Genomic DNA, 21,647 nt, shown 5'->3' on the forward strand with positions numbered 1-21,647 from the left:
TATATATATATATATATATATATGTATTACTACATTTAATGCGCGTGAAATGATACCACTCTGCAGCAGACTGCGTCAAAGACGAGCCGCCCCGCTGTAAACTTCACCGTGGATGTCTGGTGACGTCTCTGCTGCTCCGTCTGCTTTGGAGGTTGCCAGCTTCCTCGGCAAAACACTTGGCGCAGGCGCGGCACTGACGGCTGCTGTCTACTTGGTCCGCAAAGTCTGCCTAATAATGGCGTGGAAATCCGGAGGCTCTAGCCACGCAGAGCTCGTCAACAACCTGCGCAGTAAGTCCGCATACTTAGGACAGCAGCAGCGAGCTGCGGCCAACGCGGCGCGTCGCCTGGAACCGCTTGAGTTTGGAAGGTTGAGTTTACGAGTGGAGGCTAGCTGTTTGCTAAGCTAAGTGGCATGTTGCGATTCCCTCTCTCCACCCCCTTCCACAAACCACGCTCGCGCCGCCTTGCACGGGCAAACGTCTGTGGTTAGAGGGCACAGGGCACAAGAAATGTCCATTCAAGGTCAACGAGCGTTCCGTTGAAGCGTTATTCGGGAGGTTAGCTTAGCTTGTTAGCGTTATGTGCGTCATTTGGGGACGTTTGAGGAGGCAGCGACAGCAGAACGCAGCCAGGCAGGCATTCTGCCCACATCCACTGATGCTAGCCATGTAGCATCCACTTGACTCCTGCCTGAATGACAGCGACAGCTGAAACCCTATATGTGCTTCTGCAGTCAGAACGACAATATGCTAGTTTACTCACAGTGGCTGTTTTATACGCCACTATATTTCATACAGTATTTTCCAACTCCTGTATATTGAGCAAAGGGAGATATTTTGAATTTGAAAAATCTCAAGGTACAGCACCAAACAAAAATGTCACCTGTACCATGTATACACTGTATTGTCTCTTTACTCACAAATGGACTTTGCTCTGTATGTTAGCTTATGACAATGGAACTTTGGATCACAAACGTCCCAGTTGACGAACAATTCGCTATATGAACAAAATATGTTGCCTTGATTCATGCACCACTATGCTGTGGTTCAGGGACAGTCACATTAGGGCAGTCACAATCTGTTAATTTAAAAAAAAAAAAAAAAAAAAAACAGTTCATACCACAGATGGAAAGTTTCAGCCGTTTTGAAAATATGACTTTAAAACCGTGGTATACATTAAAAGCTGGAACATCTGCTGTCACATACCTAAAGGCAACGTGATACACAGGTCTATTGTACTTGCCATCAAATGGAAGAACATCAATTTTTCTATTGTCACTATGCAAGGGTCCATCTATTTTTTATCACGCTTTCCGCATTATGGTTGCGGGTAAACTGTTAGCTACCTAGGTCGCTGTGGTGGCGCAGAATAGCGTGTGACAAGCATTTCCCGATACGAACAGCGGAAAGCAGAGAAGTTGGGCGACCGTTTTATTTGGGTTACAAAAGTTTGTAGCCCGAAAAATGAAAATACACCTTTGGGCCAATTGTTAGTTGAATATTTTGGTGGCTGAAAATTTGGAGCATCAGTAAAAAATACATCATACAGTACATTGCCACAACACATATACTGTAGAACATACCAGTCATCATGAACTGATTACAACAAACATGAATCAAACATGTATTTTGCCAAGAAAGCAGCATTTTATAGCGATATTTAGTGACTCAATAAAAACTGACACGTGAACCAAAAGAATGAATTTAATCTTTTTTTTCTAGGCTTGAAACATACATGCGTTGCATGTGTGAGACACGCTTTGACGGTCAGTGTAATGAGAGCAGCGCCGGCTGTCATTGGATTTCCTTGCATTTGGCACCAACTGTGTGCAACCTGTTATGAGGGATTATGCTAAAGACACTTGCCCGTTTTATTTATTTGTTCTCTATATATGCTTTTCAGGCTTTTGAGGACATTTTCAGTCTTGATCTGACAGTAGCAAATACAATCCAGTGTTGTATTATTCTCTATTTATTTTTATTATTTGTATTCATTTACCTATTTAGATAATTTGTTAATGGATTTATTGTAAATAATAAAACACAAAAGGCAAGGAAATCAATTCAGTTAATTAAAATAAAAGAATTGTAAATAAAAAATACATTTATTATTATTATATTTATTTTTAATAATATTTTCATTATTAAAATAAACAATTTCGATACCCATTTTAGTTTTTTATTACTGTATTTTCACGACCATAAGGCGCACCGTATTAAAAGGTGCAGTCTGAGTTACAGGGTATATTTCTGTATTTAAGACATACATAAGGCGCACTGTATTATTGGGCGCAGGCATGGTAAAACATACGCTAGCTTAAAACATACGGTAGCATGCATGCACGCTAAAACAATGTTTTTAAAAAGGCAGCGGGCGCAAAACTGAGTTCGGTTGTACTTTATTGAATAACTCATGTTATTTTTTGATCAATCCTCATCCACAAATCCATCAAAGTCCTCATCTTCTGTATCCGAAATGAACAGCTGAGCAAGTTCTCCATCAAACACGGCAGGTTCCCTCTCGTACTCGTCGGAGTCAGTCTCGTTGCCGTGCGGCTCCTCAGAAATGATGCCGGCTTTTACGAAAGCTAAAACAATAGTGCAAGCAGACACGTTAGCCCAAGCATCCACAATCCATCCACAAATTGTGGCGTAACTCGCCCGGCGCTGCCCCCTAGTCTTAGTAAAGCTGTGTTCGCCATCTGTCATCCATGGCTCCCACGCCGCTCGCAACTTCCCTTTGAACGCCCTGTTTACACCGATGTCCAGCGGTTGGTCTTAGTAAAGCTGTGTTCGCCATCTGTCATCCATGGCTCCCACGCCGCTCGCAACTTCCCTTTGAACGCCCTGTTTACACCGATGTCCAGCGGTTGGAGTTCCTTCGTCAAGCCTCCCGGAATGATGGCAAGCTCCGAGTTATTGCACTCAGTCGAATGGTGCCTGTAAAGACGCTACTCCCGGCTGTTCTTTGATCATTAATCCATTGCTCGAGTTGGTCTTCCAATTCGGGCCACCTTGCCTTGTTTCCGCGGAAACTCAGCTTCGTCTTCTTGACTTGGCGAAGCTCGTTTTCCTGCTTCTTCCACTTGCGAACCATGGATTCGTTGATCTTGCATTCTGTCACGGCTGCTCGATTCCCATGTTCCTCCGCGTAAATGATAGCTTGCAGTTTAAACTGCTTCGTAAAGCATGTCTCTTCGTAGGTGCCATTTTTGGGGGTCCTTAGCCAAACCGATGTTGTTTTGCACAATGCACATACCGGCGCTATATACCTACTGGGGGCGTGCCTTTAGCGTCCTCTGTCATGCGCACCCTTACCCTTTTACGTCCGCATGCTGTCCTCAGTCACATCCGTCTTTCCTCTATATAAGCAACGTGTCGGCAGGAAATGCTCCCAGTCAGTCAAGCGGAGCGCTCATCGAAGTCACACGACAACATTTACAGATTTTGGAACTCGGTGCACACATAAGGCGCGTCGCATTATAAGGCGCCCCGTCCAATTTGGAAAAAAAATTAAGACTTAAGTGCGCCTTATGGTCGTGTAAATACGGTATACCCCATCTATGATTTAAAAAAATAAAAATAAATAAATAAATAAATCACGTGGCCCTTGAGCACACGTTTGCTCATCCTTGCATTATAGCCACAATCAAACGTAATTTACCTTTTGCGGATTCACTAAATGGCTATTTATCTCTGTATATTTATTTGAACTGCTTCAAGATATTGATCAGTTTTCAACTATAATGTGATATACTGTACTCTGCTTTGTGTTTTTGCCATTTTGCGTCCACAGAAAATGGCATCATTAAGTCCGAAAAGGTGTATGAAGTCATGCTGGCCACAGACCGTGCAAATTTCTCTAGGTGTAACCCTTACATGGACTCGCCACAGTCAATAGGTATGTCTAACAGAATATAGAAATCATCTGAAATTCAAATCAGTAAGATAAATAAACTAACTAAATCCATGCTTCTCTTTTAACTAAAAGGCTTCCAAGCAACCATCAGCGCCCCACATATGGTATGACTTCACTCAATCAGCAGTGTCTGCACTCAGCACTCTGTCAATCACAACTACAAGTCAAATGTGTGTCTATTGTCAACAAAATCACCGATCCCGCGCTAACATTAATAGTAAACAGCCATTTACGTATGTACTTATATTGATTACTTGTGTGTGTGTCCTCACTGATGAAGTAAGACAAGGGAACATTTCCGGAATTTGTAATCAATAATGAGCCATGAGGAAATTTGGTTAAATATCGCATCCTAAAAATTCCAGTGGGAAATAATTCATAAAATAATCACCGACCTCAACTGCCTTAACGCAAGCCTCTTGGTTGAGAAGTCCTTTAGAATCTATACATTTATGCATACCTGATTAAAGGAATTTGGTCAAATACCCATCCCTACTGTCCATTACAGTTACAACATGAAAATTCTAAAGACAATTTCACTTATTTGTTTCTCCATGCGACCAATCAGCACGCGTATGCCCTGGAGCTTCTACACGACCAGCTATACGAGGGCGCCAAGGCCCTAGATGTGGGCTCCGGCAGTGGAATCCTGTCTGTTTGTTTTGCACGAATGGTAAGCCACACGCGATGTGTAAATGCTCTCTTTGGGGACAATGATCAAGTGTAGTCTTTTTATTGTGTGAGGATATGAGTAGCATCCCAGTCTGTCTTTTACAGGTAGGACCTGAAGGGAAAGTTATAGGCATTGACCACATCAAAGAGCTTGTTGACGACTCTATAAACAACGTGAAGAAAGACGACCCCAGTTTGATCACGTCGGGAATAGTTACGCTAAAAGGCAAGTCATTTCTCAGATATTTCTAGAGGATTTAATAGCACACAGAAATTCCCAGCATGCTAAATGTCATTGTAAGTAGTTAAAAAAAAGAAGCTGTTAGGTCAGTTAGTGTTCTTCTTCTTGTCATCTTGTTGTTGTGTGCTAGCTAATTTTTGATTATGTTGTACCACAAGTGAGTATCACATCGTGACCTATGATATTTTGTACCAGAAGTGAGTCTCACATCGTGACCTGTGACCTGTCTCGTAGTCACAACTGAAAGCACAGGTGTCAAACTCAAGGCTTGGGGGGCAAATCTGGCCCGCCAAGTCATTTCATGTGGCCCGCGAAAGCAAATAATGTCAACTTCTATAATTCTGCTCAAATCTGTACCAAAATTTCTAATTGTCATATGTAATAATAAATAATAATGTTGTTGCAAGCATTTACTGTTACCAAACCTGTTTTTACAGTAACATCAACAATAGTTAAGACAATTATCCTTGACTTCTGATTTCAAAACAAGTTATCCATCAATTTATTATGAGGCATTTAAACATTTATATGGTTTCACAGTTTTAATGGTGCTCTGAATGAATTTGAAACTACAATGTGGCACGTGACAAAAATTTGTGACACCTCTGACCTAGACAAAGCATGTGGCTAGTGTCAATAATTTGTTGCAGTTGTAAAATCACAGTTATTTCACTAGGGTGCACCACTGCCACAACATTGAAAACAATCTATAGGAGTAATTAAATCTCGTAATATTAGTATAAACTTAAAGATTTGAATCAATGCATGCATAAATAATATCCATCCATCCATCCATCCATTTTCTGAGCCGCTTCTCCTCGCTCGGGTCGCGGGCATGCTGGAGCCTATCCCAGCTGTCATTGGGCAGGAGACGGGGTACACCCTGAACTGGTTGCCAGCCAATCACAGGCATAAATAATATAAAAAAACTAAAATATGCAAGTCTTATCAAACGTGGATGATCACTAACTATTTTTAGCATCTGAAAATATGAATGTGAGAAAATCATAGTGTACATCGGGAGAAGACTTCCTGATTTTTGGGGTCGACTTTGGGGGTGCGCATTATGCTTGAGAGCGTATTATACACGAGAAATTATGGTACATTACATATTATTTTGAAGGTGTAGCTAATGAAATTCCATTTAAGCGTCTTGTTAGATTTTTTTTTTCCATATAAATGAACTGAGAAGAATAAAGAGGATGCTTATATATGTGTGTTTTTTAGTTGGAGACGGAAGACTGGGGTACACGGATGAGGCACCTTACGACGCCATCCATGTTGGAGCAGCAGCATCGACTGTCCCCCAAGCTGTGAGTCTGAGTGGGAAATCTTGCCTACAGTGGAACCTATGAGGTCCAATACTATCCTTTCTGGCTCTGGAAGCTGGTTGACCGATTTGTTTGTATTTCTAAACATTTTCCCGAAGGTTGCAGGGCACTGATAGAACTGTAGCCACACAGATTTTTCCATTGATGGACCTCTAAACATGCAATCACTGTTAAGCACAATATTGTGACTAAATTAACTTTTATTCGATTTATTTCATACAGAATAAAAAAAAAACCACGTTATCCTTCAAGGTTCAGCGTTAGAGCGTAGCGCACGTCCCACTGGTGACGTCACATCTGATACGGAAGGTATTTTCATGTTTTCATTATGCTGTATTTTCCAAATGAATTTCTATGACATGCGCAACTGTCAGGAAAATTCCGTGCTCAATGATTTACAGACTTCATTGAGGCATGCGTCTTAGGTGGTTGCACACACATTTCCAGGTTTTGCATGGTGGGTATGTCAGAAGTCTGGACAGCAGAATACACGTTAAAAAAAAGACTTATGAATATATGGCCCTTAGTGCATATGCTTCTTCTTTTTACAGTGCTTTAGATGAGGCTTATCCTTTTGAATTTTTATACTTATTCGTGTCCCTTAAGGATACCTCAACAGTATCCAGCAAGCAAACTAACATCGCTCCAACAGCTAGTTCCCATTTTTATTTTTATTTTTTGTCCGTCGTGTGACTTGAACCCATATCCACAGACTCCACAGCCCAAGTCTTTACAGACTAAGCTACTGCTGCTTTTTGAACAAGTGCTGCAAAAAAGTCAGAGAAAAAGGGACTTGCACAGAGTTGATAATCTATGTATGGCCCTATTCTCCCATTAGTGCATTAGTCTTTTTACACTCCTGGCTTGCGCGCCGTCAAGGTGTGCCGATTCTCCCGTATAGGACTTCTGACACACCTCTGTGCGTACCGGGCGAATACTGTATGTGCGCCACCGCCCATGAGGAAAATATGTCCACGTTTTAAATGTCAAATTAAACTCCGGAGCGGATCTAAAAGTTTGGCATCCCCAGTGAGACGTGAGCACCGCTTGGATAACAAGCTACTTTGAAGGAGTGTGTTTTTTTTTTTAATTCTCTGTTAAATAAATTCTGTACAATAAACATAAGTTAATCAGAATACTGTGCTCATGTGCGAGAGCATGTTCGGAAGGCCATCAATAGGAAAATGAGTGGGCCAGCTGTTGATCAGCGTAGCCCAGGATTTCACGGCCGACGATGACATATATAAAATATAAACAAATGAAATTTGAAAATCTAACAAATCATTGCCTAATTATACAGGAGAATATGCCCCCTAATGCATACTGATCAAAAGTCTTTTAAGGCATGAAGAGGTCTCTCATGACAAAATAAACTCCAACGTTTTGTGCAACTTTGATTTTAGAAAATATTGGTCAAATTCCGTCTTGTTTCACCTCAGAGGCCTTCTAGTTTAGAGGTTCCGCTGAAGTCGTTATTTAATCCGATACATGACTAACAGACGATGTTAATAATCGGCTTTGTGCACCTTGTGTTTCACAGCTCCTGGACCAATTGAAACCTGGCGGTCGTCTCATTCTGCCCGTGGGGCCGGCAGGGGGGAACCAGATGTTGGAGCAATATGACAAGATGGAGGATGGCAGCACCAAAAAGAAGCCCCTGATGGGGGTGATATATGTGCCTTTAACAGACAAAGACAAGCAGTGGTCCAGGTGGAAGTGACTTCCTTCTCCCCCCTCCCTCATCCTCCCACCCTCTGCTTCTCACAGTGGAAAAGGTGAAATGGGTGTGGCTTGGAGCAGGCAACGCATCACAAGAGGCTGCATTTTGCTGCTTGTTGACATATTTTGCTTCTTCCATACCATGCCAAGTAGCTGCACGTTTCCTTCCTCTTTTTCTTTTTTATCACCGCAATCACACATTGGTGGGTGAATCAACCTTGCTAGACTAATGAAACTTGAAAAAGCAACAGCACTGTGAAGGCTTGTTTTTGGGTTTAGTGAGTATGACCACATGAATAATAATCTGGAACGTTGCAACTATCTTTTATTTGATCTTCTGCTCTGTGAGATGTAGACAACACTGACAAGTCGGATTGTGTGTGTATGTATATATTTTTCTATGTGTTACTCATTTTCAAACAATGTTATTTTGGCTCTTATTTTGTTCACCTTCTCTAACATCCACAACTTTTGTTTTCTGCAGGGATGAACTCTGAACAGGAAGACAATCCATAATCCATCTTTTTAATTTCAAACCTGGACCGACACACAGACTTGGGGGGTCAAGCAGTCCTTACATTTTGCTCCAAAAACATAACAAAACCTCTGATTTAAGTTAATTTATTAAACGCGTTGGACTAAAGAGTATCACTGAACTGGGAGGAAAAAGTTTAAGTTGTACCCTTTTCGATTTGCTGAATTTACTTCTGTTGTGGTTTCTTTATTTTGAATGCAGTCAGCCATAAATACATAGTATTATATTTCTGCAGAACAGAAGAATGCTGGAATTTAATGATGAAAGCCTGAGCTTTTTAGGTTTTTCACATAGCTGCAGTGTATGTCATCTAACTTTCAATTTCTCTGCTAATAGATGCGCTTAAGGCATCCCCCCCACTGATTGCATATTAGCAACACATGCTGATGTAATCCACATATCCTGTTTGATGTGCAGCACTCAAGATCATATATTACAGCCTACGGCAATGCTTCGTATCCAAAGAGAACGGCGCATTAACACCAACACGTGCACGTGCAAAGATGCGCTTTCTAGAAACATCAAATGCAGGCATCTCTGCTGACTTTCACAGTCACTACTTTGCCAAAACAAGCTGTCATAAAGCAAATGAATGTCTTGACTTGGGGGAGGAAAAAAAAAAAGGATTCTTTAAGCACATTATTTTGAGTGAACTGAATAATGACTAATGAATAATGTCTGTCACGAATTCTGCAATGGCAAATGACAATAAAGAGTTGCATATGTTTTGTCTTTTGATCTTTGTTTTGTGTCCAGGCTGCAAAGTTGGGAATTTGGGGCATCCATTCTTCTCACATAACTCCTACGTTAGAATTGTTTTACGTGTGTCTGACATGCAGTTTTTGACATGCCAAAAATACAATATGTTTCCACTCCATCCATTAGCTATAGTGTTTCTCCTCATTAGGGTCATAAGTGAGCTGGAGCATATCCCTGCTTGCTTCGGGTGAGATGCAGTGTCCACCTGATTGGTCACCATGCACTTGCAGGAAATACTGTATAGACAACCGTTCACATTCACACCCATGGGCAATTAGCCTTCAATGAACGTGACACATGTTTTTGGAATGTGGGAGGAAATCGGAGTACCCAGAGAAAACCCACACAAGCATGGGGAGAACGCTGCACAGGAGCGCATGAGCTGTTGGGATTTGAACCCAGATTCTATGTACAGTACAGTGAGCAAGACATTCTAAACACTTTTAACACCATACTGTGAAAAAATACATTTTGAATTTTCAGTTTATTCACTTACAAAGTTTAAGCCAGTGACTGACAAAAAAAAAAAAAAGGGATTCCATTTTAGTGTATGTAATTAAATACTCTGAGAGACAATCAGGAGATGGAGTTTGGGGACGCTTTATGGATGTTGAACAAATGAATGACATTTCACATTTATCAGGTGAACTTGAGGCTGAGTAACTTCCTCTTCTGGAGATGATAGGTTGGACAATATTGCAAGCCTCGAATGGATCTATGCTTAAAACCTTGCATGATGTTTTTGAATGTTATGGGTAGGTTTTATGTACATCTTTTCGTTTTGTATTTTGTCATTTTTGTCAAAAATTAATATTAAAAAATAATTAAATTGATTCAATTTAAATTGATGCACTGATTAACATCAGATCTGTCATATACTGCCGTGCAGTTCCATTATTGGAGCCGGGATGGCGCTTTGTGTCCTTTCTCTCCCCCTTCCCCTCTCTGTTTTCATCACCTGTCTCCAAGCAGCCTCATCACCACCGGTGTATATAACCCTGCCTGTTCCCAGAAATCTTCACCTAAGTATTGCAGCCTCTCCTAGCGGTACCACGGCCCACCTGATGTCAAGTAAGCTATACTGTTCCTCGCTTCCCTTGTTAACTCTTGTCTCCTCGTTCCCAGTGCTCCCCTGTGTTCCCGAACACGTCATTCCTGCCACCAAGCCAGCCGCCTGTTCTGTCCTCAGCCTGCCACCTGTCCACGCCGCCGCCTCCCAACACATCCAGGACCACCTCCATAATCTGCCTCCGCCTGCTCTTGGGTCCAGCTACTCCCCACACGTGACAAGATCCTTTTTCTATAATAAACTTTAATCTCAGATGAAATACAAACTGAATGAAAACGGGAGCTCAATCTTACACATACACATGAAGCTTTGCAAGGATGCATTAGAGACTAGGACGAGGGGTACTATATGACTTTTTCTATGGCTTATGTTTCTGGAAAAGAAAAAGTGTACTAATCCACGTCTCAAGTGTATTTACATTTCTATCCACAGGTCAGTTTTATGTATGAGAGCGCTAATATGGCACAGTACATTATTGTAAAGATGTAAAAAAAAAAAATGAAAGAAAAACAAAAACCCTTTTGATTCTACTCAAGAAAAATATCATCTAGTCATGACGAACTGGCCTTGAATAAGTTCTGATTGAGTTTGTAATAGATTTTCTGATAACATTCTTACATTATTTGTTGAAGTATTGTAACACTCATCTTAATAATTTGCCCCAAATATTAGCAAGGTCCAATGAGGCATGCTAAGATGAGTTTGGTGCGGGACATTTTCAAAGCGCTGACATCAATTAAACACCTTTGGGATGAAGTAGAGTGGAGATAATGAGCCAGGCCTTCTAAAGGAGTGACCAACTCTATATTTTTTTATATATTATATTTTTTAAGTTCCAGTAAGGTGTATGTGTCCAGGTGTCCCAATACATTTGTCCATTTATGACCCAAGCATTAGAAGATGTCGTTGACTATGAAGGCAGCATCGCATCCGTTTCACTGTGGAAGCATGAGGGATGGCAGAGCAGGATAGAATGATTTCAAGCTCAAAGAAAACTAATTACAGACGTTACGCTACAGGAAAAATACAGTGCAAATTTAAAAGGTCCAGGCTCCGGGGGTCCCATCCTTTCTATTTCCCGGGTCAGAACTGTCAAGAGATTTTGTTTGTGGCTACAGGTACATGCCGTTGATGAGGTAGTCGGACTCCTCTGTGGTGAGGGGCCGCGCTTTCTTCAGCTTGTGGCGAACGAGCCTGAGGCGACAGACAATCATGAGCAGCAGCAGGGCGGTGATGATCAGGCCCAGTGCCAGTGGAAGGATGGCACCTGGTGGTGGAGAGAAGCGGGTTTGACGCTAGTTAGAGATGAACGTGACACACAAAACACATCTGACGGTTCATTGCGGTGGTTCTGACCTGACTCAGGGACCGGATGTCCTCCCTTTACTGGAAACTGTTTGGAGACTGCGATGTCACTTTCTTGGCTCTGTGAGACTCTGGGAGTAGCTTTAAAAAAGTACAATCAAAAATGGATTTCAGAACAAAGATAGGAAACTTATTCATCCATCAATTTTCTATAGCTCTTTTTGTCATTTCGTCATGAGGGCAAAAGGTTGGGTACACCAGGCAAATGACCTGGGCCCTCTCAATTGTGAGGCAGATGTGATAGCCATGTGGACACTGTACTGCATCCAGAAAGCCAATATTATATAAATTGTCAAGCACCTATTTCAGTCTGCTTGGTGATAGGAGGAGCCACAGTAGCTGGTTTAAAACCCGGACCTACACAACAATGACAACAACAACAACAAAAATGTAATTACTCAGGTAATCAGTAACACAACATGGTCAAAAATGAAAAGCATCTTCTCACTTTTCTGTATACATTCACTGATGCAGTCCGATTCCTGGAGGAAGTTGTTATGGTTGCCCTGGCAACCACCATAAAGGAAGTGTTTGCATTCTCCTGCTATCTGGTCGTAGTACCAGCGTGCGAAGGTGCCCTTGCAAGGTCCAACAACTGGAGCGGTGGAGCACGGGTCTACGGAGACATGGAGCCAGAAAAGAAACAATTAAATGACATTGTTACTAAGGCTTGAAAAAAATGACACCGCAACCCTTAAAGGAGATGTACAGTATTGTGCCTTTTTTTTAAAGCAGTTCCCAGGAGCCTTAATTACGACGTTTGACATTGTTACAACACCTCTAGGATCATGAATTATAGACATATTTGAATTACTCTATGGACATAAATTGCCTCGTTTGTTGTTGTTCTCGAATTAGCTTGATATATCTTAACTTGTCCAGTATGTGGACATGGCACTAAGCATTGTGAAGAGATTGCTGAAGATGCACTTTGCCGCAGTAAAAAAAAAAACATGGTAAAGGCTAGGGCACTGGGGTAAGAATCTTTTTTTAGTTTATCTCAGCCTAATGCTGGGATCGGATGGCAGAGAGGACAGAGACGCTTTGTTCCAAGGCTCAGCGAGTCTGCAAGCAGAGTTGTTTTCCCATGGAATGTAGAATGGCTTGTGGCTCTGCCAGCATCGAAGCGCTCAGTGCCATGACTCAATGGCTGCCAACAGGGGCTCCATCTGCCGCCGTGTGCGGAAAAAAAAGACTAAAAGCCTCAGTGCCACACAAGCTCCACAATGAAATGGAAGACCATATGGTTTAAGATTGATCAAAAAATAGATTATATCTGATAACAAATTGACTTTGTAAGGAAAATTAATCAACACTGTTCCAACCATCGATTTGGAATCATTTGTGGTTTTTATACTTTTTTGGACAATTTAATGAGTTCTAATACAAGAGTTGTATCAAATTTTCATATTTTAATGCTCACTTGATTGACACTGCCAGAGAAAAAATTATTTAACAGTATGTTTATTGTTGTTATTGCAGTTTGTACTGTGTGTCTTAAAAAATTTACTCATATTTTCAAATCATGGAATCAAAATATTAGAAAGGCAGGTGCACATTTAGTTACTGTCCATCATGTTGTTTGTCTTCTAGTCAGCCACAATTTACCAGATTGTTATGGAAATATAATAACATAACCCAGGCCAGTACATTTATCTTAAAAAAAAAGGAACAAACATTTATCTTAAACAGAAGGGGAAAAAAACATTGCTAAGCGGAACAATACATACCAGCTAATCCTATCGAAATATTATGTAACACCCTGAAAATTACTGCAAAAATAATCAGATTTTTTCAGATTTTACATACATTTTATTTTATAAACTACTAGCAACATTCATTCATCTTCCATTCCGCTTCTCCTCACTAGGGTCGTGGGCGTGCTAGAGCCTATCCCACCTATCTCCGGGCGAGAGGCGGGGTACACCCTGAACTGGTCGCCAGCCAATCACAGGGCACATATAAACAAACAACCATTGTCACTCACATTCACACCTACGGACATTTTAGAGTCTTCAATCAACCTACCCTGCATGTTTTGGGGATGTGGGAGGAAACCGGAGTACCCGGAGAAAACCCACGCAGGCACGGGGAGAACATGCAATCGCCACACAGGCGGAGCCGGGATTTGAACACCGGTCCTCAGAACTGTGAGGCGGATGTGCTAAGCAGCCGTTCACCTTCCCGCCCTACTGGAAACATAATTCCCAAATTCCAAATATTTTCATTTATTTGCAGAAAATGAGAAAAGGTTAAAATACCAAAGAAGCTCCAGTGGTTTTTTTGGTCTTCATTATTTTTGGTAACTGTGTTAGTTGTATTAGTATTACTGTATTGGTATTTCAAGTAATATCGCTAAAGTACTGGTCACCCCCACGCATATGCGCATGCACACACACGTGCACACCTCCCCACACTGTCTTCTAATTTGTAAATGTCTTAATGTGCCTTGGTACTCTGACTTTGACTATGTTGCACGTCTCCTAATCTTTTGCACGTTGAATTGATACTTGATAATGAATACTTTTTACACTGAATATACCATAGTTTTATTTAGCTTCTTTACACTGCTGTTTATTATTTATACCGTCTTTTGTAGCACAGTGGGCCCTTGAGTACCATCATTTCAATCCTCTGTATGTGCGACACGTCTTGTAGAATTGACAATAAAAGTACCTTGTACCAACCTTTTTGAAACTGAGAGCTACTTCTTGGGTACTGATTAACACATAGGGCTACCAGTTTAATACACATATCTGCAATAACAAATTTGCTCAAATTTACTTTAATTGTATGTTATTATTAATCATGAATGATATGAATCTATGTGAAGACAGTGTTCATGTTCATGATTTCTCACAAGAATCATCCACGATGATTTAACAAGGTAGGAACCAGACAAATATAAATATACAACACTTATATCTTATATAACTTGATGCACTGATTAACATCAGATCTGTCATATACTGCCCTGTCATATAAATCTCTGCAAGTGTTTACATTTTCAAATATTCATTTCTCCAACATTCCCAGGAAATCACAATGTCCTATCACTGGTGAGCCATTTTTAGAACAGGCCCTAGGGGTAATAAATAGTGTTGTCCTTGGGGGCAACCTGGCACCCACAAGCATCAAGTTGGTGACCCCTGCTGTAACGTAACATCAAAAGTAAGCATTATTACCTCTTGAGGCAGATATTTGTTGTATATATATCAGATCCGTGTGACTGTGCATTGATACATCGCCACAGTCATAGTAAACAGACAGAAGAGCACTACCTACAGTACCTTGACTGTTTGAATCCTGCTGGCGACTGGGTGGAGGTGTGACTTTGCTCCTCTCCTGAGAAAGTCTGCCATTGTCGCTGGTCTTCCTAGGCCCAGCCCGGAGCACGAAACTGTCCGGAGACTCTTCAGTGTGCGGCACTGGAAGCTGAGGGATGGGCAGACCCTCAGCGTGGGTCACAGACTTCCTGCTGGTGTCAACTACGGAGGGATTCTCAAAGTGAGTGGCAACTACTCAAGCCAAAAAGGAATGTTTCCATTTTGGAATATGAGTGCTTTCTTACAGTTGGGACAGAAGTCTTCATCTGATCGATCAGGACAATGCTGCTTCCCATCACAGGCAAAGGTGATGTCAATACAACAGCCGTCATCACATTTGAACTGGTAGTTTGAGCAGTGGCCAGTACACACTGTCAACAAAACAGACAAACAAAAACCTTTATCCATGAACCCTGAACATGTAACTCATTTGGTGTAAGTGCAATGTGGTGAAGTCATTGCCTTCTGCTTGATGTTTGGGCGCCAACACCGTAACACACACATTGTCTGACGTCTTCTGACCGGATGTGTCAGTAACAGTCATCTGGAAAGTGTAGACACCTTCCTGCAAACCGCTGATCTTAAGCAGCCCTGGATGAGTTGCCTGCAAGACACGCACACGGACGCATGCAAGTCAACAATAACAATACAATCATCAGCAACAGCAATTATATTCTTCGCATGTTTGTACTGGACTGTGTTCATTTAATGTACGTAGAAACTACGCTCCATTGGGCTAATAATAACATGCTATCTGCACATGCAATTGCAATCTTCATGGATCAGAAAATAGACACACTAAACATCATGTATGAGCCTGTGCCCATACTGGATTGCGTAGAACTGCACCACATCATGTTTTGGTCAACTTAATTATATCAACTATATATCTAGGACAAAATACCGTACTATTACCAGCCTATCTCAGTTTGATGCAGTGCAGATGATATACACCACTGAAAACTACAGCACAATCACAAAATACCAAACTCCATTTTGTTAAATTAAGACCTGGACATTGTATGTTTGTAAAGAATACTTTGCAATCTCTTTATAATTGTGCATGTATTCCTAGTCTACATTACTATTAATATCAATATGGGCAGCACACTGCGGTGGTGGTTATCACGTCTGCCTCACAGCTGAGAGGTTCTAGGTTTCAAACCAAAGTTTGTTTGTTCTTCTGGTGTTTTTCTTCATTTTATTCCTTCGACATTCCAAATCATGCACGTTAGGTTAATTGAAGAAAATGTAAATTGTCTCCAAATGTGAATGTGCTTGTGTTTTGCTGTTTAACTATATGTGCCCTGCTACTGACTGGTGACCAGTCTTGCCCAAAGTCAGCTGGGATAGGGTCAGCAGGCTCACCATAATGATGACAAGCGGTACACAGTCGAACATGGATGGAAGGTTCATCCTATAACAGTAAACATTTTGTAAAATGGAAGTCAATTTGGATAAAGTAATTGTTTTAATGCTTTGAAATGAACTGAAGGGGCCAAATTCAGGAAAGAAAATGTGTATTTATTTAACCACTACATACTGTACAACAGTGGAAAATCATTACAATCTACACAATGAAATTTGTGAGATATATATATATATATATATATATATATATATATATATATATATATATGTGTGTGTGTGTGTGTGTGTGATATGTGAAAAAGGCATCTTAACATTATCCAATTAAAGCTTGATAAAGTTACCAAAGGTACAATTACCACAGTATACATTTTTCTTATCATTATTTAATTTCTCTAGCTCAACCCTCATTAAGGCTTAGTAAGTATATCATTATTATGTCCAACTTTAACTACGCATATAAAAAAAAAATATATATATAATTATATATATATATAATTTCGTTCTCTGTGCTTTGTATTAAAAGCAGAACATGTTTACCTTGTGTTTCAACATTCACGAAAAGCAGAACATGTTGACCTTGAGGTTGCGTCTGGAGGCAGCCTTGTACTGTATGTGATAAACTCTTTATCTCTTTTGCCATGCATTATGGAGCGCTGGCCACAAGCCTATCTGCTGACTTAACAAATGTAACCTGACACTGCGAGTCTCCTCATGCTGCAAACGCAAACAGTGTGTGTGTGTGTTTATTCTTATATTTAAAGCTTTGTTTATCTCTGTGTTTGAATTCAGTTCATTTACCCAAGGTATGGATAAAATAAGCGGTCATAAATACAGTACATATGCTGAGTCACTGACCTTCATAGTGATGGCTGTGTCCCCCTTGATGAGAGTCCAGTCGTAGCGACTAATTCCGTGGTCGTCCACACTGTCGCGGCCGTCCAAAACCGCCCAATCGGTGGGCAGTTGGATCACAACATCCTGTCCCGCATCACAGCGAGGGGGCTCGTCAACCTCTGCGACACAAAACAAATCGCAGGTTGCATCACACAACCATCCATTTTCTGAGCCGCTTCTCCTCACTAGGGTCGCGGGCGGGCTGGAGCCTATCCCAGCTGTCATCGGGCAGGAGGCGGGGTACACCCTGAACTGGTTGCCAGCCAATCGCAGGGCACATACAAACAAACAACCATTCACACTCACAGTCATGCCTACGGGCAATTTAGAGTCTCCAATGAATGCATGTTTTTGGGATGTGGGAGGAAACCGGAGTGCCCGGAGAAAACCCACGCAGGCACGGGGAGAACATGCAAACTCCACACAGGCGGGGCCGGGGATTGAACCCCGCACCTCAGAACTGTGAGGCTGACGCTCTAACCATTCGGTCACCGTGCCACCGCATCACACAACAAATATGCGAATTTATACATTTGAATTTATATAGAGTACTGTATTCCAATATATATTTCTATTGATTTCTTCCCTTCAGGATACAAATAAAACCTGCATGATTTTATAGTTAGAACACGATAATCAAGGTCATCTACTTTCTATGTTGCTTACAAATTCCTTTCCATCTGAACTATCTGCATTTACACTAAAATGTGTGTACTGTATGTCTCGCCTTCTTGTTTTGCTCCGTTCAAACCGAAATTGAATTTCCAGTCAATTAAATGCAAAACAATCACACTTACGTTCCAAATATCTGTGCATGTTCCCATTTATAAGACATTCATATTAAACTGATGGTTGACCCCTATTGTATTTGTATTTTTGACCTATTACATATTGCATCCGGTCATCCGGGAGGATCTCAGAGTAGATCCTCCGCATTGAGAGGAGCCAGATGAGGTGGCTGGGGGCATCTGATTCGGATGCCTCCCGGACGCCTCCCTGGTGAGGTGTTCCGGGCACGTCCCCACCGGGAGGAGACCCCGGGGACGACCCAGTACACGCTGGAGAGACTACATCCTTCGGCTGGCCTGGGAACGCCTCGGGATCCCCCCGGAAGAGCTGGATGAAGTGGCTGGGGAGAGCGAAGTCTGGGCGTCCCTGCTGAAGCTACTCCCCCCGCGACCCGACCCGGATAAGCGGTAGAGAATGGATGGATGGATGGATACATATTGCATGGAGTGTTCCTAATACTGTATTGCTTTAAACAAGTATGAGTAACAGCTAACATCACATGGTGCTTATTAAATAGCCCTTCAAACCAAAGCACCACATTTATATTTAGCACATACGGTGTAAACATCTATGAACAAATAATTCAAAACAACACCCATGCTAGGTGAATTGAAGACTCCAATTTGTCCGAGGGTGTGAATGTGAGTGTGACAGATTATTTCTTATGATATGTGCCCTGTTATTGAATGGCGACCGGTCCAGGGTGTACCCGCTCGCCCGCCGCCCTAATGAGGATGACGGGTACAGAAAATGTATGATAGATCATTTAAAGTGCATGACAAAAACATTTATATATATTTTTTTGCCTTATTGCAGCAACTGTTTAAGACATTTCCACTGTTAATAGAACTTTTACATTAAAAAATAAAAATAAAAAAATCAGGTGAAACGTCTGTAACAAACAAGAAGACTCTAGTCGCCTTGATTGAAGTCTTTTTTTTCTTTTTTCTTTTTCATCTGCACTTTCGTTATTTGATCTAACACTTCGTGTCATCGTCCCCCACCTTGCGTGCCCTCCGCCTCCCCGGGCCTGCGCTCGTCGTCGGAGCCTCCGGAGGAATCGGGCACAACGTGTCCCGGCGTGGCGTTCGCCGGGCGGCTGTGCGAGGCGAAGCCCGGCTGTGGTGCGAAGGAGCAGACATTTTGGCTCCGGTAGGTGCAGTTGAACAGGTAGCAGCTGAGGCTGCCCCCGGCCTGCCCGGGCTCCCCCTGGACCACCGCCACCGTGCAGTGAGGCTGCGCGCAGCAGGCGTGCACGCAATCCCGCCAGGTGGCCACTCGATCGGGGGCCATGAGGAAGATGGCCCCCTGCTCGATGGAGACCTTGGCCCGGATGATGCTATCGCGGGCCGAGCTGAAGTCGCTCACGCAGGAGTCGGCCACCTCGCGCGGCCGGTACGTCTGGTCCTGCTGGAGCTGCTCGCGGAACTCCTCCAGCAGCTCCTCCACGCCTGATATTTTGGATTTTAAGTCCGATATGGCCGACATGCGAGTGCGGCTAGGCTGCAAGGCGCACAGGACCACCAGCAGCAGCAGCAGCAGCGGCGGCAGCTTCGGCGAGCGGTGATGCTGCATCACAGCCATGTTGTTGACTCGCAAATTAAGACCACTCCTTGTGCCCCCACCCCGCCGCCCACCCTGCTGCTGTTGTGGGTCACATTAGGATGACCACCTCAGACGATGAGGACAAAACGCGTCCACCTACTCCATCCAGTCGTTTCTAAATCCATCCTGGATTACACAAGGGGGAGGGGGTTGTCCTGTGACGATGATAGGAATCTGCTGTTGTCATGGTGACGATATATATATATATATATATGAGGTGCAACAATTCATCGATTTAATCAAATAACCGACAACTAATCGATCATTGCTCACTATTATTTAGAATTTCAAAAAAATATTTTTTTTGTCATCAATGATTCCGCTGCTTTTACTGACATTTGAGTTTTCTTTCGTGGCATCGTTTCAGTATCAATATCGAGGTACTTTATGGGGCTATAGTGTCGAAATCACAACTTTTGTATCACGTCAACACAACTGTACACAACATAAAATGAAGACCTACAGTCGTGACAGTCATTTAATATGACACTGCATATGAATTACTTTATAACAAAATTACTTTCGGAGGCAGCCAGGAAGTCACTGTTGGTTTATGAGATTATATACTGTGTACTGTAATTGATATGACATATGACCCGAAACTTTCATTTATGAACTTGATGCCATTGAAGTTTTTATTAGTCTGAGCAGTTGCATCATCATTGGATTAACGCAAATTGTTTCAGGTAACTCTATTATCAAAACATCCATCAATCGTCTTATACTGTTTGTCCTCATTTATGGGTGCAGGTCGGCTGGAGGTGGCTGAGTCGCAGGGCAAACCCTGGACCGGTCACCAGACGATCGCAGATGATCAAAACATATGAAACATTTTTGGAAGAATGCTGTCATTTTTACGTTCATTTCGTTTTGATTCTATTCCTCAGACACACTTGAAGGAATAACTATAGGCCTACTAGAGCAAGAAAAATCCAAATGAAAACTAATTCCATAATGAAAACCTTTATTTTAACAATATAACATACATCTTGCACTATTTTAAATATTATGAAACAACACAGACACACAACTCCTGTTTCTGACACTGTTTTAAAATAAACGTTAAGAGTCATATCGGTATAAAATTTGTTTCACTTTTACATTTTCCTTCCAACAAACAGCAGATTGAAAGATATTATCTGAAGCAATGTGGAAAAAAAAAATCAATGTAAAAATAATGAAAAAGTGAGCAGATCAAATACAATATTTAGTAGTAATTAGTATCTCCTATGATTTGGGACATTAGAAAATCCCACAATATTAATATTACACAACCATAGATGGTCCAGTCCACATGGAAAAACTAACTACAAGTTATATTAAGTACATGTATGCCTGTTCACATAAGGTATTTCATAATATTTACATGTTTGTGAAATGTGAATGAATCATTTAAATTAGTCTCAATAGTGTGTAAAAAAAAAAAAGCATGCATTGACATCCTTCAGATTTTCAAAACAATTAAATAATTTTTTTTTTAAAAACAGATGGGATGTGGCGTCCACAATGAAACATTAATAAAGATAAAGATATACAAAACAGATTTTTTTTTCACGTGGCATTTTTGTATGTCAGGCTAACATTCCAAACAGTCAGTCTCTAGATATGTAAACGTTTCAGCACGTAAAGACTAGAACAATTGACGTGTGTTTACAAATCAAACTACAAGTCGATGTTGCGACATGCTTCTCATGTCCGTAAGGCGGGTCGACGCTATAGTGGCACTTGACAAAATGACATTTTCAAAACGATCACTGCACCCGACCAAGGAAACAAGCTGTAGCGTGGGTGGAAAGCTGCAAACACAGGCTCTTGTTCTAAAAATAAATACTGAGGTATTGAGGAGAATACTGAGGTGTCCTGGCTTCTCAGAGTGGTTGCCGCCACTTAAGGCCTCAGGTGGGCTTGTGCCTGTGGTCCGTGATGGCCTTCCAAAGTTTACACAAGATTCCGCCTCTGCACAGGACACAAAGACATAGAACTGACAAACTTTTCGCTGGAAACAAAGCTTAACATTTCTCTAGGGCCTTATCACGTCAAATTCAAATGAA

At 41.7% G+C, this 21,647-nt stretch overlaps 3 protein-coding genes across 9 annotated transcripts in view; 1 reads left to right on the top strand and 2 right to left on the bottom strand.

Annotated features, from left to right (window-relative positions):
- The first annotated feature begins 104 nt into the window (after positions 1–104).
- Positions 105–9,143, top strand: pcmt (protein-L-isoaspartate (D-aspartate) O-methyltransferase). 3 transcript variants are annotated; one of them, XM_061753058.1, is made up of 8 exons: positions 105–290; positions 3,798–3,902; positions 3,993–4,024; positions 4,489–4,593; positions 4,698–4,818; positions 6,061–6,146; positions 7,705–7,874; positions 8,368–9,143. In XM_061753058.1, exons 1-8 carry the CDS (start codon positions 113–115, stop codon positions 8,378–8,380), a joined length of 810 nt encoding a protein of 269 aa, XP_061609042.1. In that variant the 5' UTR covers positions 105–112; the 3' UTR covers positions 8,381–9,143. The 3 variants fall into 3 exon arrangements, 1 of the variants encoding a protein (XP_061609042.1); XR_009785323.1 differs by having other exon boundaries at positions 106–290; positions 7,705–8,265; XR_009785322.1 differs by having other exon boundaries at positions 106–290; positions 7,705–7,939.
- A 499-nt stretch (positions 9,144–9,642) lies between these two features.
- lrp11 (low density lipoprotein receptor-related protein 11) lies at positions 9,643–19,764 on the bottom strand. Its single transcript, XM_061753055.1, has 9 exons — positions 18,996–19,764; positions 17,164–17,321; positions 15,400–15,541; positions 15,183–15,308; positions 14,902–15,099; positions 12,060–12,227; positions 11,912–11,968; positions 11,603–11,692; positions 9,643–11,513 (listed from the first exon to the last, which is right to left on the bottom strand). Exons 1-9 carry the CDS (start codon positions 19,573–19,575, stop codon positions 11,359–11,361), a joined length of 1,674 nt encoding a protein of 557 aa, XP_061609039.1. The 5' UTR covers positions 19,576–19,764; the 3' UTR covers positions 9,643–11,358.
- A 779-nt stretch (positions 19,765–20,543) lies between these two features.
- map3k5 (mitogen-activated protein kinase kinase kinase 5) overlaps positions 20,544–21,647 on the bottom strand; it is a 56,540-nt gene continuing 55,436 nt past the window's right edge. For all 5 annotated transcript variants that reach the window (XM_061753053.1, XM_061753052.1, XM_061753051.1 and 2 more), the window contains one exon: positions 20,544–21,552. In XM_061753053.1, coding sequence (XP_061609037.1) covers positions 21,492–21,552 — 61 coding nt within the window. In that variant the 3' untranslated portion in view covers positions 20,544–21,491. The remainder of the gene's footprint in view (positions 21,553–21,647) is intronic.

Source organism: Phyllopteryx taeniolatus, chromosome 18 (assembly GCF_024500385.1).
Source record: "Phyllopteryx taeniolatus isolate TA_2022b chromosome 18, UOR_Ptae_1.2, whole genome shotgun sequence".
NCBI lineage: Eukaryota > Metazoa > Chordata > Actinopteri > Syngnathiformes > Syngnathidae > Phyllopteryx > Phyllopteryx taeniolatus.

Bases quoted from the DNA above. Each gene is read 5' to 3' on its own strand.
- pcmt (XM_061753058.1), top strand. From the start codon at position 113: ATGTCTGGTGACGTCTCTGCTGCTCCGTCTGCTTTGGAGGTTGCCAGC. The intron at 3,903-3,992 runs GTATGTCTAACA...TTTAACTAAAAG, and splicing joins GGACTCGCCACAGTCAATAG to GCTTCCAAGCAACCATCAGC. The intron at 4,594-4,697 runs GTAAGCCACACG...TGTCTTTTACAG, and splicing joins CTGTTTGTTTTGCACGAATG to GTAGGACCTGAAGGGAAAGT.
- lrp11 (XM_061753055.1), bottom strand. From the start codon at position 19,575: ATGGCTGTGATGCAGCATCACCGCTCGCCGAAGCTGCCGCCGCTGCTG. The intron at 12,228-14,901 runs GTACTGTAGGTA...ATGTCTCCGTAG, and splicing joins GCAGGATTCAAACAGTCAAG to ACCCGTGCTCCACCGCTCCA. The intron at 11,969-12,059 runs GTGAGAAGATGC...ATTGTTGTGTAG, and splicing joins CAGTGAATGTATACAGAAAA to GTCCGGGTTTTAAACCAGCT.